Here is a 14,698-nt window from a genome sequence, read left to right as displayed (position 1 = left end):
TTAAAAGACAAAACAAAAAAAGTTTTGGTATGGTCTGATTACTAAGTTACCGTAATTCTTTACATTCTGTTTACTATGTATTTTTTTGGTTACTATATTTTGAAGTTATTTACAATTCCTCATGCTTAAAAAAAAGTTGAAATTGTAAATCTGGCTGAAAATTATTTGCCCAGTAACTGTTGAAAGACTTTGCATTCTGTGAACAGTTGTGTTGAGCCTATCAGTGGAATATGCATTATTTGTAAAATATAGCACATTAGTATCATTTTATTCTGAGCAGATGGTCCTATAGCTGAGAGATGCTGTAATTTTCAGCACACACAGCCTACTGCAGCTGTTCACTTGAATGTTGGCTTAGGAGCTCATTCTTGCCACCTGAACATGGAAATAAATGTGCAATTAAGTGAGAAGTGTTTGTTGTCCTTGGTAAATCCTGCTAATTTCAGTCAATGAACACTTTATATTTCAAATGCCATCCAGTGAGCTTTAGTCCGAATCTCACAATTGGGGTTTTCCTAGTTTCCACACATACCCTAACTCTTGAGTAGTGATTTGTTTTAATTGTCCTTGGCCTCTTTCATATTATAGCTCATTGTTTTCATAACTACTGGGCAAAGGTTAACCCCATACAAATTTTGGTATGGAAAAAGCAATCCACAGCTAACTTTCTACAGACTGAAGTAGAAAATTTGAAAACCTGAAGATTTTGTTAGGAAATCTGAAAGCGCCCTTTTCAATTTCAAATAAATTTTGTTTATTATGATAAAACCCATATCTTAAATTGATTTTTTTAAATGCATATTTTCCAAAGGTTTATTTTCTTTTACCTGCAATGTATTCCCTGAGAATACTTACCTGAGAAAAGCAGTTTGCAGTTTGGGGAATAAATACCCATTTCTTTGAAAAGAAATAAAATCATAGATGGGTTCCAGGTTGGTCAATATTTCCAAGCTACTGTGGATTAGTCTGTTTTTTAAAATCCTGATAACACTCACTTTTGTCCATTCTGACAGTGGACAAGTCTCAGTCCTGTGCTGCCGCCTTTATATAAACATTGCTTGGCAGTAGGGATTTCTTATCTGCTGACGTCCCTTTTTATTTTTCTTAAGCAATTTGATTTTTCAAAGGCATTTTTTTCCTCTTTCCTTGTAACATCTTTCCCTCTACTTTGCTTTTTTTTCTTTTGCCTCCAATTCTTTGCTTTTTCTATGTTAAATTTCCCTAAAACTAGCTTTCCATCAATTTATAGTTGTCAGTTTTGAGCAGTAATTCTTTGTGGAAATGAGAAGTGTATAGGATGAAATACGAAGGATAATTCTTTTAATCATGCTTGGATTTTTGGATTCCCCCACAGTCTTGGGAAAAACTAGATAGTTATTGGAAAATGCTTTTGAAAAATTTGGGGCTGTGGTTTGTGACTCTTTTGTTCAAAGAGCATAAGATTGGTTTTTAGGAAACTGTATCCAAAATTGCTTACTAAGTTATTTTTATAGAGTAGCTTGAAGAATTTGAGGCCATTTTCCCTCAACTCTGCTATTTATCTGGTATTTGGAGTTTGTAGGTACCTTAATACTTGCATTTCCAACAGGCTTATGTGCTCAAATGAAAATTTCATGGGCTGGTCTGTTTGCAAAAGTTGATATATTTACATTATTGTTTTGGTGGACTGAATATGTTTTTTTTTTTTTTTCCCTTAAAATCAGAGCCAGGGAAAAATATACTGAATTGTTTGGGAATTTCATTTTGATGCTGTAGATCTTTTGTCTTGTTGGTAATCTTTACTGCCAAGGTTGACAAGAATGGCTTATCAGATTCTACAAGGTAGACAAAGTATTCATAGTTTTCCTCCAAAGTTATCCTACAAATCTTCACTCCATAACATATAACATCTATTTTTCTTATTTCTTACCAATGGTAGATGTGTAAGATATTGTCAATCAAAAACATTTTCAATATGTAACCAAAACAGTACATGTTGACAAATTTATATTTTTAAAAGTATTCTTGCTTCTTGATTTTAAATTAATGGATGCCTGTCAGTTTTAGAATATTGAATCTCTTAGGCTAAATGAAAATTCTATTTAGAGTTCGTAGGTCACTTTTTGGTTTGTTTTGGCAGCATGTTAAGCATTTTTATTTTCTAATATGATTTGTAGTCAGGCCTTGAATACTTGCTCTTTGGTACTAAATTTCCTTATCTGTGGACCCTGCAGGTGAGTGAGGATATGTAAGTAGACTCAGAATATCATTGAGAAAATTGTTTTAGGGTTTAAATTGTGTTATGTGCATGCATAGTGTGTATGTGAAAGTATAATAGTCTAAAGTTAAAGAGTTTAATAAGTAAACAGTGTAGTTGTTGCACTTCTTTTTGAAGCTTTGTTTTAATTTCAGCAGAATAACATTTAGTGACAAGTGTTTAAACTCTTATATAGACTTTAATTGTGAAATATGAATTTTGACATTTCTTATTTTCTCTCTTTTTAGCAGGTAATTGCTGCCATGGAAACACAACTGTCTAATGGACCAACTTGCAATAACACAGCCAATGGTCCAAGCACCATAAACAACAATTGCTCCTCACCAGTTGACTCTGGGAATACAGAGGACAGCAAGACCAACCTAATAGTCAACTACCTTCCGCAGAACATGACACAGGAGGAGCTAAAGAGTCTTTTTGGGAGCATTGGTGAGATAGAGTCCTGTAAACTTGTAAGAGACAAGATAACAGGTATGTATGTAGTTTTGTGTAGATGACTCATATTTAAAGATGTGCTTATATTTTCATATGTGACTGTGTTTTAAGTATGAGAAAATAGTGTACTTCTTTTAAAGCATTCATTGCTGCAGTTTGATAAATGTAGATTTTCTGTTATCAGCAGAATATAACTGAGTTGTGAGAGTTTTAAGTTTTCCTTAGAAAACATAAAATATATTTTAAGTACACTTTACTCTGAGCTGAATAACATCTTTGGAGAATGTTTTGAGGGACAGAACGAGTATCTGAGGTAGCAAGTGTCATAATAACCTTTCTTATTTAGTTCTTGTAAGCTTGCATGACTGTACATTTGAATAGTGAACTATAAGGAGAATATTGTGTTTTGGAGGCAGATACCCTTTCAAATGCTCTTTCCATCAAATCAGTGTAGTCTTTCTTTTGATACATGATAAAGTAAATGATAATATTTGCATTGTCAATGTATAAACACACGGATCTTTCTTAACGAGGAAAAGAATGAGTATCCCTCTTATCATAAAGATAAGAACAAAATGATGATCACTTTGCCCATGGTGATCACATAATTTGACGCTTTGGTAGTTGAAAATCTACTTAGTAGTTTTAAAAATTTGACTAAATTTTTAGAGTAAGTCAAAGTCTAATTGAGGATCATATTCTTAGGATGGAAGGGCTAAAATTTTTAAAGTAAAATGTTTAAAGCTAAATGTACACAGATCCCATGGATATTTCATTTCATTTTTAATTTAGTTACTTTCCTTGTCTTATTAACTAGAAATACTAAACTATATTTGAAATGAGTTAAAGATACTTAAAGACAAAGAGTGGGACCGGGAGCCTGAACTGTTTAACTAGCATGTGACTATTGAACTAATCAGGTCTTGGCTTCTGGTTTCCCTCAGTAAAATGAGGTAGGATGCAAAAGAGGGGATCAGTCATACTGGAAATCAATTCTAAGATCAAGTTGGATTTCTCTGAGGTACATGTAGCTGTTTTTATAATCAAGACCTCAGAGTTCATTCTCTTCACGCTCTCCAAATAAGTTCAACTTGGGCTTGGCCTGACTTGTTTTCATAAGCTACAGATTTTAATCACTGAGAGAATTAATTCATTGAAATAAAATAAAATACTCACTGTCATGGATCCATACTGATAATTATCTTTTAGGTAATTATGTTGTTTTAGTGTTCACCATAATAGCAACAAGGTACTTATGTTGTTGAACACTGAAAATCAGATGAATAAGATTTCTCATTTTCTTTTCTAAAATGAAGGTGAGCAGCATATGTAAAATTTGTAAAGAAACAGCCTTTGAAGATTTGGAAAAGGTAGAGAACAGAAGGCACTTATGTCTCTCCTGATACTGGATTTTATTTTTAAATTTTTTTTTTAGCAGAACATGAATTTTCTACTCTCTTTTTGTAAATGATAAAGCATAATAGATGGCTTGAAGGCTGTAACATAAATGATGTTATTTCTGGTTGATTGCTTAATAGCCATTTCATTAAAGGATAAAGATACTTGAATAGTACATAAAAATCATATTTTTTTATGATATTGGGAATGGTAAATGAAAATATTAAATTGAATATATTTGGGCAATTGCCATGGTAAATAAATACCTGATAGATCTACATCTCTTACCTGTGGCCAGACTTGTATGATCTTTCTCTTCCATGAACCTTTTACTGGTACTTATGTGGAATAATGGAATAAATTTGAGTTCTGTGTCTTCACCCCCTTTGTTTCTCTGGCTTTAGTGCGGTAATCGTAATATGTAATAGAAATATATGGGTCCCCTGAGATGAACATATGCTGGAAAAACTGCATTAATATTTGTTGTCCGTTTATTTCACCTCCCACATCTCCACCTCATGTTTTTCAGTGAGGAGGCTGTAGTGAAGATTTACACTATGGTACAGTTTATGTTAAAAACATCCAGTAAGCTAGTAGAATACCCAGGAAATTCCACAGTGGGCATCAGAGTTAAAAGATGTTTTCTGAGCTTTGTGAGATTGTCATGATTGTTCCTTACAGTAGTAGGTACCCCACTGACATATAAGTTTGAGAAATGCTACATTCCATAGTTATCTCTTTAAGATTCACACACCAGATCATCTGTCTGCATAAGAAGAACTATGAAAAATTCTGCAGTAAAGAAAACTTATTTGATTTACAGTTTCCAGGTCTTTTTTGATCACAGAATCTCTTTTGTGGCATGTGTCCCTTACACTGGATCACTACTCTGAACTGATAAAAGCTCTTGAAATCACTTACCTGGTTACCAGTGTAATTTGAAATTGTTTTGTATCAATCAGATTAATAAATGTGAGCATGTTTATAAAAAGAATGTCATGAGGGCTGGGTATTTGGCTCAGTGGTTCCACTGCCTGCCTCACAAGCACAAGGGCCTGAGTTCGATCCCTGGCACACCCCCCCCTGCCCCCACCAAAAAGAATGTCATGATAAATATAAATTTAAAGATGAATAGGCATATCTGCATACTGTGCACTCTGCCTATAAACAAACTTGTTTTGATTCAGCCTATGGAAATTATATTTGTTATGAGTTAAAAATAGCTTTCAGAAGCATCTGACTCATTTAGCCACAAGCATAAATTGCCTTAAGACATTTTAAATTCTGAGTGTCTTAGTAAATATCTTAGTTGAACAGAATAATCTATTAAATGGTAGATAATCAAAATCTGAGTCTTGAATGGTTGTACTTTGCAGAGTAGGCATATCTCTTTAAAAAATAATTTGAAATAATCTAGAAAGTATTTGGACCAGGTCCCATAGAGTTCAACAAAAGCCATATTGTGCCATTTTCTCAGTCAATATTTAAGATATAGATCAGAATTCTTTGTCTCTGTCTAATTATCTGACTCGAGTGATTGGACCAGATTTTTGTATTCTAACTTTATAGGAACGTGGGTTATAGGGAAACGGGAATGAATCTTCAGGAAGATTTGAAATCCTTTTATTAAATTTTAATAATGAATTAGAAAATTGTATCTCAAGTACAGACATCTACTTTGGAAAATATATGCCTCTTTCCTAAGTCCTAGAAGAGCATAGATAATTTTTAAACTGTTAATGTTAGCAAAATTAATGTCGATATTTTGATAGATTGAGGATTAGAAAGGTATGTTAAATGCCTTCAGAAGCAAATCCAATAACCTTTTTTCTAGTTTGTGAGACCTTCTCTTTGGGATTGTGCTCAGCTTTATGCTTTAGCCTGTTTTCTGTTTTTAAACATCCATCATGTAAAGCCACTGCTGTTTTCACAGTTTAGCTGACAATGGTCCATCTCTTTGAGTTCTTAAATGCACATTAGAATTGTTGACCCTTCTGATGTTGCATTCTAGAAGAGTGATATGCATTTTTTTGATATGAGGAATGAATAGTAGAGCATTGATTAGAGCCAGAAAAGCCCTAGAGATATCCTTAGCCAACCTCTTCCCTTTTACCTAACAAGTGATTGGAAGGCCAGACTTGTGAAGTGGTAGTCCACACAGCTCTTAAATAGCATAGAACAGTGACCAGAATTCTGATTTTCTGTTTCTTTACTTCTTGTTGGTGGCAAGACCTCTAAAAACTGAGCTCAAAACAAACAGGAATTTATAGTCAGACATTGAAGTATTTCAGAGCTGCCATGGGGACATCTTCTGGTGTCTTCGTTGGAAGGGGAGTGGATGATTTTTGAGGTCAAGGATTTGGAGGATACATCAAATGAACACAAGCATCTCTAGAAACATAATCTGTGCTTGTGAACTTGGTTATTTTAGCCTAGTGATTTGCAAATATGGCAGCACATCTTTACCTAAGGTAGTTAAAAAACAAACAAACAAACCCCCAAAACAGACCCTGGACACCTTGAGAATCTGTTAGCACCACAGATGACTTTGAAACACCTGCAGTTTTTGGGAATCACAGGATGTCTCTCTCTCTCTCTCTTTTTTTTTTGGTCCCGGGGATTGAACTCGGGTCCTTGTGCTTGCAAGGCAGGCCACCAAACCACTGAGCTAAATCCCCGGCCGAGGATGTCTCTTGAAGTGTGGCCACAACCATACCTAAGTTGGAATCACTTATGAAGATAATTATCAGAAATGGCCCTGTCCAGACCTACTGAATGTGAATCTTTGTGAGTCTCAGTGTTCTAGGTTTCTGGAAGTTGCCCGTGACTTTTTTTTTGTGATACTGGGGATTGAACTCAGGACCTGTGCTTGCGAGGCAAGCGCGGAGCCACTGAGTTAAATCCCCAATCCTGCCAAAACTTTTCTGAAATGATTTGCAAGGAGATGAAACCTGAGACTTCCAGATGGAGATGTTTTGGCTTTGGGTGGATGGGAGAGGTGCTATAGCTGCAGTGTCTATGTCTGTAGCAAGCTTGAGTTTCAAGATCTGTCTGCTTTGAAGCATTGGTATCTGATAAGTTAATTTCTGGAGATCAAGACCAGAGATGTTGAGTTTAAAAGTCAACTAGTCTGTGTCTTTACTGACCTCCTGACCTGTCCCTGAGAGAACGTGTTTCTGTGTAATTAGTTTATCACAACTCCAGGATAGATTTTTCTGTCATGGTTGTTTTTCCTTTCTTCTAAAAGAAGGACTAGAGAATTGTTTAATGACCTTGGGTAATGAGTGTTGCTTGTTTTATCTTGGTGTGAGGTTTCACTCTTATTCTCTGAATTGTTTTGAGGCCAGTCTTGTGTTGACCTTGTTAGTTGTCAGATAGAAGTTTTCATATGAAAGAAAAAACAGAAACCAAAGCAGACTGAACATACAAAATATAAACTCCAGGGTCCCTGAGGAAGCTTCACAGATGTTGATTCCCTGTGAACAAGGTAGTGCCTTGCATGGCAACCAAGGCCTCCTTGTGTTTGGTTCTTGAGGGGTAGTGTAGTAAAAATCATTTTTATATAAAGGGCTTAGCTTCCTGGGAATTTTAAAGCTAGTTTTGATCCTTATTGATTGTTTGAATATGGTTTTTAAACATTATTTTAATGGTACAGGATTCTCTCTTTTTTAAATAAATAACAATCTAAGCTGCTTAGGATTGAAGTACATAAATGGTATTTTATTAGTCTAATGGATGCCTTCAAATTTAATAATATTCATTTGCTGTTTGAAGTCAGCACAGGCTGTTTTGATGAACATTAATTTGAAAAATACTTTTCTATATGTCAGTTACAATCTGAAGCCAACCTGTTAGGTATCCATAGTATCAAGAGATCAGGAATTCTGTGTCTTGCAGACAAGTAGTTGAAAACAGCAGGGTGGTTGGGCGAGTGGGCGAACAGGTGGGTGGTAACTTAATAAACACTTTACTCTGCGGAGTCTGTGTGCTATTTAATCAGAAAGACGATGGAAAGGCTGTGTATGTTTCCAGGTCTGTAGGAAATATAATTTGGCTGCTCAGAGTTAAATGCTTTGGTGGTCTCCTGAGTAAGATATGTTTAAATGTATATTTATATTTTAGTGGCTAAAGTGAAATTTGTGTGGAATTTATGGACCCCCTGATGCAAGTTTGAAATATCTCTGAGAGATATGAAGTGCCAGAAAAACTTTATGTGTTATCAGTATATCTTTAGCTAATTATTTTCCATTGTACTATTTTCCAAATGTCATAGTTAATCATTTAAAAATTTAATGTTACCACTATAGAAGATATTCATAAAATTTTGTAAAAAGACTTGAATTCTTCTAGGTTCTTTTTGTAAAATTTGAATGGAGTATTTTAACAGAACAATTTTGGTGTCAGCATCAATTATCCTATAATATTCTATCTAAACTAAACTAGAAATTTATAAAATTTAAGAAATTAAATATATTTTTTTACCATTTTCAGAAGGGAAAACTTCCTCTATTCTTTTAGGTTAAGTTTCAGGGGACCTGCAAATTAAATATAAGCTCAATTAGTTGGAGCAAAGCACAATTTTTATTAATATGTCACATGCTATGGAGTTCACAGAAGTGAAACTCAAGTAGAATTGAGAGCTTATATAACTTATTTTTGTTGTTGTTGTTGTTTTGTTTTGTTTTTTTGAGACAGGGTCTCACTATGTAGTTGAGATTGACCTGGAACTCACTATGTAGTCCAGGCTGGTCTCGAACTTACAGCGATCCTCTTGCCTCAGTCTCCCGAGCACTGGGATTACAGGTGTGCACCACCATGCCCCGGCCTTATATAATATTTTAACAAAGAAAAAGTTGGGACTTTTTAGAACAAGTTAAGGTAAGTGGTCAGGAAATATATGGAGAAAACTAATGAGAGAGATATTTTAGCAAGGTTTGTTTGTGCACATTCATTTTCCATACTTTTTATCTCTAATGATAAGTCATTCTCCCCTTACTGGTAAGGGAGGGGGGACCCCTTCACATGGGCAATTTATGCTCTGTTTTTGGACATAAAAAGGGAAGGAAGAAAACTTTTCTTGGATGTCATGATTCTCATTTGACTTCAGTTTAAAATAATACACCAAAGTGGAATGTATGAAAGGATCATATTCTGGACTACTTGGCCAATAAATAAGTTAACTCCCAATTAGCTAACTCACACAGAGCAGCCACATTCTTTTCTGTGGAAATGAAAGTTTAAGGCTATTTCCTAGGAGTAGAATACATTTATTGTGAGGACACAGAGAAGTTTGAAATACAGCTATTCCTGATTAATTGGTAAATTATTAGTACTTTAATTCCTTCATTTCTTAATGTTCATCTTGCTGTTTGTACAGTTTATTCCTTTGAAAGAAAATATAAAATGAAATATATGCAATTTCCAGTACCAGGCTATGGAGTTTTCCAAGAACTTTTAAGGGATATTATATATTGGGAAAATGAGATTGAGTTGATGAAGTTATTGAGGATTAGCAGTTTTGACTGTGTTCTCTTTGCTGTTGTCTTCTAGGATGAAACTTCTAGAATGATACCTGTCTTATTGATAGTTTAGGAACATAGTCTTTAGTTTAACTTTATTACTTTGTAATTTGATAGAAAGCACTAACTTTATTAATGTGTTTTAACTTACATAAAATAAAAACACAGTTGTCTTGCAAGGATTTATACGTAGGTCAGGAGTGCATGTGTTTCCTATTACAGACCTTTGGCATTTGCTTCTTTGCTTGCTTTTGCTTCAGAAGATTGATTCTAGAGAATTAAATTCATTATCAGTTTATTAAGTGATTGTCAAAGTAGTGATGGAAAATGTAGAAATGAGAAAGATTTGAACTGAACTGAGAAAAGATAAAAGAACAGCTAAATTCTAGTACAAAACTCAAATTATTCTTTTATAATCTGTAGAATGCTAGTCTTCATTTTTCCTCAGGTATGAAATTGAGTTATCTTCATTCCCTCACTTTCATAATGTGTACTTCCAAATCAGTTTTACTCTTGAGCTACTTTATTTTTTCACTGTCTTAGTACTAGTTTTTTTTTTTTTTTTAACTTTCTTTGTAAATTCTAAATAAAGTGGACTATTTTTGTTTGGTACCTATTGGAACTAAGCTGTGCTTTAGAATTTGGCAGATTCTTTTGAACTTGTTTTAAGCTAATTGACTTTCAGTTGAGTACACTGCTGCTACTGAATTTTGAGAGCTGAAGAAACCATTGAAGCATACCTTTCCAACTAAAAAGATCAACTTTTTACTTGTAAGCATCATTTGATTTGTCAGGTATAATGGCATGTTGTACTTTTTATGTTTTTCTCTTTAAAGTTTTAGAATGTCAATATTTTGATACTATTGAACACCCTTTTTATTGAGAATTGTATGTGTAATCAGATATTTTTTGAAAGACTCCAAGCAGAATAGCATTTGGTAGCTCTTCAAGCATCATGTAGAAACAGATCCTCAGGTTGACTTTTTTTGGGGGATCTAAGTATTCACAAATTTATTATATATCATCTTTTGTTACTGATTAAGGGGTGATAATTTGGCATGATTCCAAATTAGAACAAAGATTCACAGTTTGTTCTTAATGCAACCTTTAAGGAAGGAAAAATGTAATATGGCAGTGTTTAATTTAAGTTTTATTTTAGTACTTAATAGTCACAGGAATGGTTATGATGCAATGCTAATATTTATATGTTTTTATCACCCTTCTGTATGCTAGGGTTGTTACTATATGAGATTAACATTGAAACAAAATGTCTAGTTCCTGATGGAACTAGGTGGCCTCATGAGTACTAGTTTTAGCATAGAAAAAATAATTATTATACTTGGGTTCAAGTCTAGCTTTGCCACTTACCAGTACTTGTTTTGTGGTCTTTTTCCCAACTGTTTGACTCTGAACTTCAGTTTCTTCCATGAAGTACTGAGTACACAGGGTAGTCTCCTCTACTAGTCTTTATTAGTTAATATTTGTGAATTCTTGTGACAGTTACAGCTTTTTCTTTTCCTTAGGTAAATCAGTTTGGTGAAATATCTCCAAGAAAATATATTGTCTGGAATTCTTATTTTCTCATGAGGGGAGAATGTAAAGCTGATCTTTATCCTTTGCTAGGCAATTTGACCACTCTGGCTGGTTTTGTAGGGGTGGGACAAAGCAAAAATAGAAAGTAAAAGGGCCGGGGATTTAGCTCAGTGGTTCTGCTGCCTGCCTCACAAGCACAAGGACCGGAGTTCGATCCCCAGTGCCAAAAAAAAAATTCAAAACTTGGGAGTCCAGAAAGATAATTGAGGATGTTACACCGGCCTGTGTGAACTTTTTGCTCTATGTGATGTTATGTGCATGTTTTTCAGAATGAATTTGCTTGATTTAAAACATGAAGGCATTTTTAGCTGAGCTTCCACCATGGGCTATTATTGGCCTTGGAAGTTCAGCAAGTTGTAATTGCCTGGATAAAAAAATTGTGATTTATTTGTACTTTTATTGATATCTTCCTTAAAATGAATATCCCTTTAATATAAATTCTAAATACTGTTGCTAAATATTCCAGTTTCATCAATTACGATGTTTAAGTAGAAGAATACAGAGAATGCTGTGTGTGGATGTTAAGAAGCCCATTATTCTACAGTGTTGTCAGATCAGAAGACTTAGACAAAAACTACTCTTTTTTTTCCTTTTGATATATTCAGTGAAACATATAAAGCATTGCTTCATTTAGTAATCACAGATTTTACAGATTTCAGTTTATGTGGGGGTGGGGGGCCTTTTCCATGAGGGCATTGTTAATTTAGCAGATGCAGTTTTGCATCTTGTTTTCCTTTTTTGTTAAGTCGTTGTGCATATTGTGAATTAGAATTTATTTTTAGCTTGTATTGAGTTCTTTTCTCAGCATTATACTTTTTGTTGGAACTCTTGTTTTCTACATAATGCTTTAATTTTGAGGACAGTGTCTATAGCTTACAAGTCCTGTACCCACTCTGTACCTTCAGTTCAACTAAAATTTGCATTTCTTGGTGTGGGTTAGAATAATAATCAAATAGATTTGATTATCTATTACCTCGTGGAGTAGCTAGAGGGCAGTGATGTCCTTGATCCTTTATGTTGTCTTTGGTCTTGGACTTTGTCCTGAGAAAGTCAAATTCTTCTTTTAAAGTTAAGTTTAAGGGAGTTATAGATGCATGTAAACACGTAATCCATAATTGTTGCCTTATTTTCAAGGCTGTTGGAGCTTGAGGGAGCTGCTTTATTTTCTCACATTTTTTTGCTTTAAATCTAGTCTTATGGAGTTACTGGTCCTTAACATTGTAGTCTCTAGGATATTGTCTTCTGAATCATCTTTTCTGTGGTACTAGTTCATGAAAGCTCTTTTTACACCACTAAAGTGAATTGTAGTTTGCTCTTCACTTTAAAAGCCCTAAATAGGCTGACTACGTTTTTTTCAGATTAGTTGACATCCCTTCACGCATAAAAAAAGGAACACTCATACATGATGTCTCACATCTTTACTCTAAAATTCTGTAACTTTTCTTTGGTGAACCTAAGCACAGTGCCAGGTGATTCTGCCTTCTGTGGCACAGATGGTAATTACCTTCTCAGTCAGAATGACGTGGAATCAAACATCTTGTTGCCAACAGCTTGAATCTCTGCTGGTATGCATACATACATGTCTGTCCTATGAGGGGCTTGTACCACTGGTGGTAGAAATGAATCTAATCACCATTATCAATCTTTTTACTAATAAAATTAGTAAGTATAAATGGACCAAATCTAGTTAGGTACTTAAATTTGAATTACTGCCCAAATATAGATATTAATTCTATTCATACCAATCAAAAAGTATTACAATAATATACACATTTGTTTATTTCATTAAATTAAAAGAAATTTCTATTTATGAATCGCTTATCAGTAATTAATCTCTAAATTTTAACATGGATATCTTACAAGTACCCCATTGCTGGTGTATATAATATGCATTTATAACTGCTGTACCACAAATCAGCTGTATTACAATTTTTTTTTACTATTTTTATTTTTTTCATAAGGAACTGTAATAAGATGATGTCTCATCTGCTAAAGCAATGCTTTTCCTTGCATTATTGTACTCAAAGACCCCCTGAGAACTGGTACAAGCTGCCCAATGGGGCAGTCATACATTTACCACTGGTGGTTCAGGCTGGTGGGAATATTTGAATTCAAATTAGGGACAGCCACCAGTAAGACATAGGAATTACGGCCCCATCATGAATGTATTAAAGCCTCAAGATATTAACTAGGTTTGTTCTTATATCCTTGTGTTCTTACTATTTCTAGGCCTTTATTTCAAGGGTAAATCCCTTCATATTTTAATGAGAGTAAAATATAAAATCAGCAATATCAATTTGTGTTTTATAGCAATGCATTTATTTTAAGTGCTGGAAACCAGATACCTTGGCAAAAAAGGCATTGTAATATTGAAAGTATTGCATGCCCTATTTAGAACATTTAAAGTTGGACTTGATATTCTGTCTAAAAGCAGATAAGGAATCTTCTAGTCTCAACTTTGATATTTTAGTTGTCCGAATGTTTATGGAAAACAGTATATTTGGACATAGCTGTCAGTCCAAGGGGTATGTCTAACGTTTCTTCATGGCTTCTAGAACTAGAACATTCTAACGAGTATCTCCCTTTCTTTACTGAGGAGGGAGAAGATAGTGAGGGGAGGGGGACTTAAGTTTCTGGCTTACAACTCTAGGTAGTTTTAGATACTGTGTAAGCATCAAAAAAAAAAAAAAAGTGAGGCTTAGCTACTCTTCAGGTTGTAACAAAGCAGTGTCAGGCCAAGTTCTGCCACACATACAGACACTTAACAAGCAAGCAGGCCCAAAGCTATCCATATAGCTATTGTGCATGCTTGATAAAAAGTTCCAGTTATCTGTTCTTCTTTAGGTGCTTTGGATGTACCTTGAACATTCACTTGAGGCCAACAACATCCCAAAGTTGGGATTATATGTCCTGTGTTTGCATCATGAAAAAAGGACAATGCTTTAAATAAAGGCTGGAACCCACTTCTGTTTAATAGTTAGAGATTCTAATCCATAAGGATAGAACTTTCTTGAATTAAACCATCATAGATTCTTGTGCCCTATTTATACAAGGGTGAGCAATGTCTGTAATTTAGTCCATCTGCATATCTTAAATACATTTAATTTTACAAATAAGACTCCATTTATAACACTCATTATACTAATTAACAGAACAAAACTCATTTGACATCAAATTTATTTAGTATCATGGAATAGTTAAATGCATGTCAAAATTAGCAGAGAATTGGTTGTTGTTTTAGATGTGGATAGTAGATAGGCTTTTCCTAGTCACTTTTAGGTTTCAGCCCTTTTTGAACCCAGGCTCCAACTTGGGTCCTTGCACTTGCAAGGCAGGCAGTGGAATCACTGAGTCATCCCTTGTTTTATACTCGTATCAATGGGTGAATAAAATATACAGTGAATTAATATTATTTAATATACAATTAAGATTTATTACAGTAGGGCCAGGGATTTAGCTCAGTGGTGCCACTGCCTGCCTTGCAAGTGCAAGGACC

General features: G+C 34.4%; 1 protein-coding gene across 21 annotated transcripts in view; it reads left to right on the top strand.

The window, feature by feature from the left end:
• Nucleotides 1–14,698, top strand: part of Elavl2 (ELAV like RNA binding protein 2) — a 168,747-nt gene that overhangs the window by 81,661 nt on the left and 72,388 nt on the right. For 19 of the 21 annotated variants that reach the window (XM_010626989.2, XM_010627000.2, XM_033759156.1 and 16 more), the window contains one exon: nucleotides 2,485–2,728. In XM_010626989.2, the coding sequence (XP_010625291.1) occupies nucleotides 2,485–2,728 (244 nt within the window). The remainder of the gene's footprint in view (nucleotides 1–2,484; nucleotides 2,729–14,698) is intronic. The other 2 variants (XM_033759150.1, XM_033759149.1) reach the window with 1 other exon arrangement.

The sequence above is a fragment of the Fukomys damarensis genome, unplaced genomic scaffold (genome assembly GCF_012274545.1).
Source record: "Fukomys damarensis isolate Sample0158 unplaced genomic scaffold, DMR_v1.0_HiC HiC_scaffold_36, whole genome shotgun sequence".
Classification (NCBI taxonomy): Eukaryota; Metazoa; Chordata; class Mammalia; order Rodentia; family Bathyergidae; genus Fukomys; species Fukomys damarensis.
The sequence above is the reverse complement of the archived record's forward strand: the minus strand, read 5'-3'. Positions and strand labels throughout refer to the sequence as shown.